The 2,802-nt window shown below is 39.9% G+C and overlaps 1 protein-coding gene across 5 annotated transcripts in view; it reads right to left on the reverse strand.

The window, feature by feature from the left end:
- The window catches only part of LOC107718258 (cyclin-dependent kinase 11B-like), a 33,136-nt gene that overhangs the window by 26,439 nt on the left and 3,895 nt on the right, over positions 1-2,802 (reverse strand). For all 5 annotated transcript variants that reach the window (XM_016525253.1, XM_016525256.1, XM_016525255.1 and 2 more), the window contains one exon: positions 2,347-2,494. In XM_016525253.1, the coding sequence (XP_016380739.1) occupies positions 2,347-2,494 (148 nt within the window). The remainder of the gene's footprint in view (positions 1-2,346; positions 2,495-2,802) is intronic.

A 2,802-nucleotide genomic window follows, 5' to 3' on the forward strand; every position in this document is an offset into this window, starting at 1 on the left:
ATATATATATATATATATATATAAAACTTTCTTTTTAAAATTCTCAACCCTCTTATATTTACCGTATTGTCCCGAATATAAGACGATGTTTTTTTCTTGGAAATACATCTGAAAAAACGCGGTCGTCTTATATTCAGGGTCTAGACTTTGACATGTCAATAATACACCCACAACAATAGGTGGCGCCAAATACGCATAAAACGAGTGTGCCATGATATACATAATGTAATCATAGACTGTGGAATGTAATGCGTGTTGTAAAGATCGCGAGTAAAAACAAAAGAAAAAGAAAAGCTTACAGCTGCATGAGTCGTGACTGTCACGTTAGCCTGATGGGACCAACTCTACTTCTACTGTTAATAAGATTTTGGTAGGCTACTATTAGATGGATAGCCTAAATGTCCTAATTCAGATGGGCTATTTTTTTTTTTTTTTTTATGGTATATCAAAAAGTGTATATTTTTAAAATGTGATTGTTGGTACATTTTACCAGTTTTTACCATACTTTCAAAACAAAAATAAAAATAGGAAAAATATGCAATATGAAAATAATTGAAGACAAAATGTGTTTTACTGAGAGAAAACAAGATTTGGTTTTTAAAAAGCCTTTTTCCAAAAGGTACATCTGGAAAAAGGGGGGTCGTCTTTAAAATCAGGGTCGTCTTATATTCGGGCCAATACGGTATACAGTGGGGAAAATAATTATTTGATCCCCTGCTGATTTTGTAAGTTTGACCACTTACAAAAAAATTAAGGGTCTATAATTTTTATGGTAGGTTTATTTTAACGGACAGAGACAGAATATCAACAAAAAATCCAGAAAAAACACATTATATAAAGGTTATAAATTGACTTGCATTTCAGTAAGTAAAATAAGTATTTGATCCCCTACCAACCAGCAAGAATTCTGGCTCCCACAGATTGGTTACGTGCCCAAGTGGAACACAGATTAGTCCTGTCACTTTAAGAAATTACTCCTAATGTCATCTTGTTATGAGTATAAAAGAAACCAGTCCATAGAATGTGTATCTTCCATTCAAACCTCTCCCACCACCATGGGCAAGACCAAAGAGCTGTCAAAGGACGTCAGAGACAAGATTGTAGACCTGCACAAGGCTGGAATGGGCTACAAGACCATCAGCAAGAAGCTTTTTGAGAAGGAGACAACTGTTGGTGTGAATATTCGGAAATGGAAGAAATACAAAATAACCATCAATCGCCCTCTGTCTGGTGCTCCATGCAAGATCTCGCCTTATGAGGAAAAGGATGGTCATGATAAAGGTGAGGGAACAGCCCCGAACTACACAGGAGGAGCTTGTTAATGATCTTAAGGCAGTTGGGACAACAGTCGCCAAGCAAACCATTGGTAACAAACTACGTTGCAATGAGTTGAAATCATGCAGTGCCCGCAAGGTCCCCCAGCTCAAGAAGGCACATGTACAGGCCCGTCTGAACATCTAAATGATTCAGAGAAGGCTTGGGAGAAAGTGCTGTTGTCACATGAGAACAAAATTGAACTCTTTGGCATCAACTCGACTTGCTGTGTTTGGAGGGAGAGAAATGCTGACTATGACCCCAAGAACACCATCCCTACAGTCAAGCATGGAGGTGGTACATTTCTGCCATATGTACATTAATTGACAGTCACCACTGATAAGCTACCACTAAATATTGTAGAAACTTAATTTGCTGTAAAGTTGCTTTGCAATGATTTGTATCGTGAAAAGCGCTGTACAAATAAACTTGACTTGACCTCGGGTATTTTCATAAGTATATTTATAGTCCATTGCTAATCGACATAGCCTTTATTACAGTATGAGTATAGAATATATTTCTGCGTCATTCTGTGATAAGAAGCCACATCAGATCAGGACGGAAGTTATTTCTAACATTTGTCTGATGTTTTGTTGGACAACAAGTTTAGAAACGCTCCGCATTACAAGTCATGCTCGGCTTATGTTGCTTTTTCAGATGCACCATGCACGTGTTTCCTCATCTCAGCGCGACTCACGGACACACAAACAGAGCCAGTTTGGAGAGAAATAAAACACACGGAAATTATTTAAATGCAAAACCAGAAAAAACGCTCTGATTGGTTGAACTCCTCATCTTTTTCTATTGCTTGTTTACTGCGCGTGGACAGGTCTCCAGGTTTTTGCGTAGTTTAGAGTGACAAATCGTACCAGCATACTTTAAGGTCAAAATGCGTACCCGCTACGCAAAATGCGTACAGGTTGGCAGGTCTGGGTGTGTGTGTGAGAGAGTGTGTGTGTGTGAGTGTGTGTGTGTGAGAGTGTGTGTGTGAGAGTGTGTGAGTGAGTGCGAGGGTGTGTGTGTGTGTGAGACCTCTCTCGGCGGGAGTGATCTCTGGCTTGATCCCTCCGTTTCTCACGCTCGTAATCTTGTCGAGATTTACTGTCCTCCCTCCATGGTCTCTTTCTTCTCTCATCTTCTCGCTCCTTCTCTTTGTCTTTGGTGCGCATGTGTTTCCCTGCTGTAAACAACATCAGACAAAAGCACATGACTACCTGCAAAGCTCTAAACTAGAAACCGTAGTGATAACTCAGATGCTTCATGTCCTGCCTTTACTGAACTGAATGTCTCTTTCTACCAGAGATTTTGAATAGCTCTAGATCAGCGGTTCCCAAACTGGGGTGCACAGACCGACCAGCAGGGGTGCGCGAGAGAATGCTTTTGATGATCTGTGTGCATTTTTTGAAGGGGCAAGTGAAAGAGAATTTTACTTGCCCGACCGGACAACTAATCTAATCTAATTAAAACATCGAATTAGGGAAGCACCAA

The sequence above is a fragment of the Sinocyclocheilus rhinocerous genome, unplaced genomic scaffold, assembly GCF_001515625.1.
Source record: "Sinocyclocheilus rhinocerous isolate Xijiao unplaced genomic scaffold, SAMN03320098_v1.1 scaffold1474, whole genome shotgun sequence".
Classification (NCBI taxonomy): Eukaryota; Metazoa; Chordata; class Actinopteri; order Cypriniformes; family Cyprinidae; genus Sinocyclocheilus; species Sinocyclocheilus rhinocerous.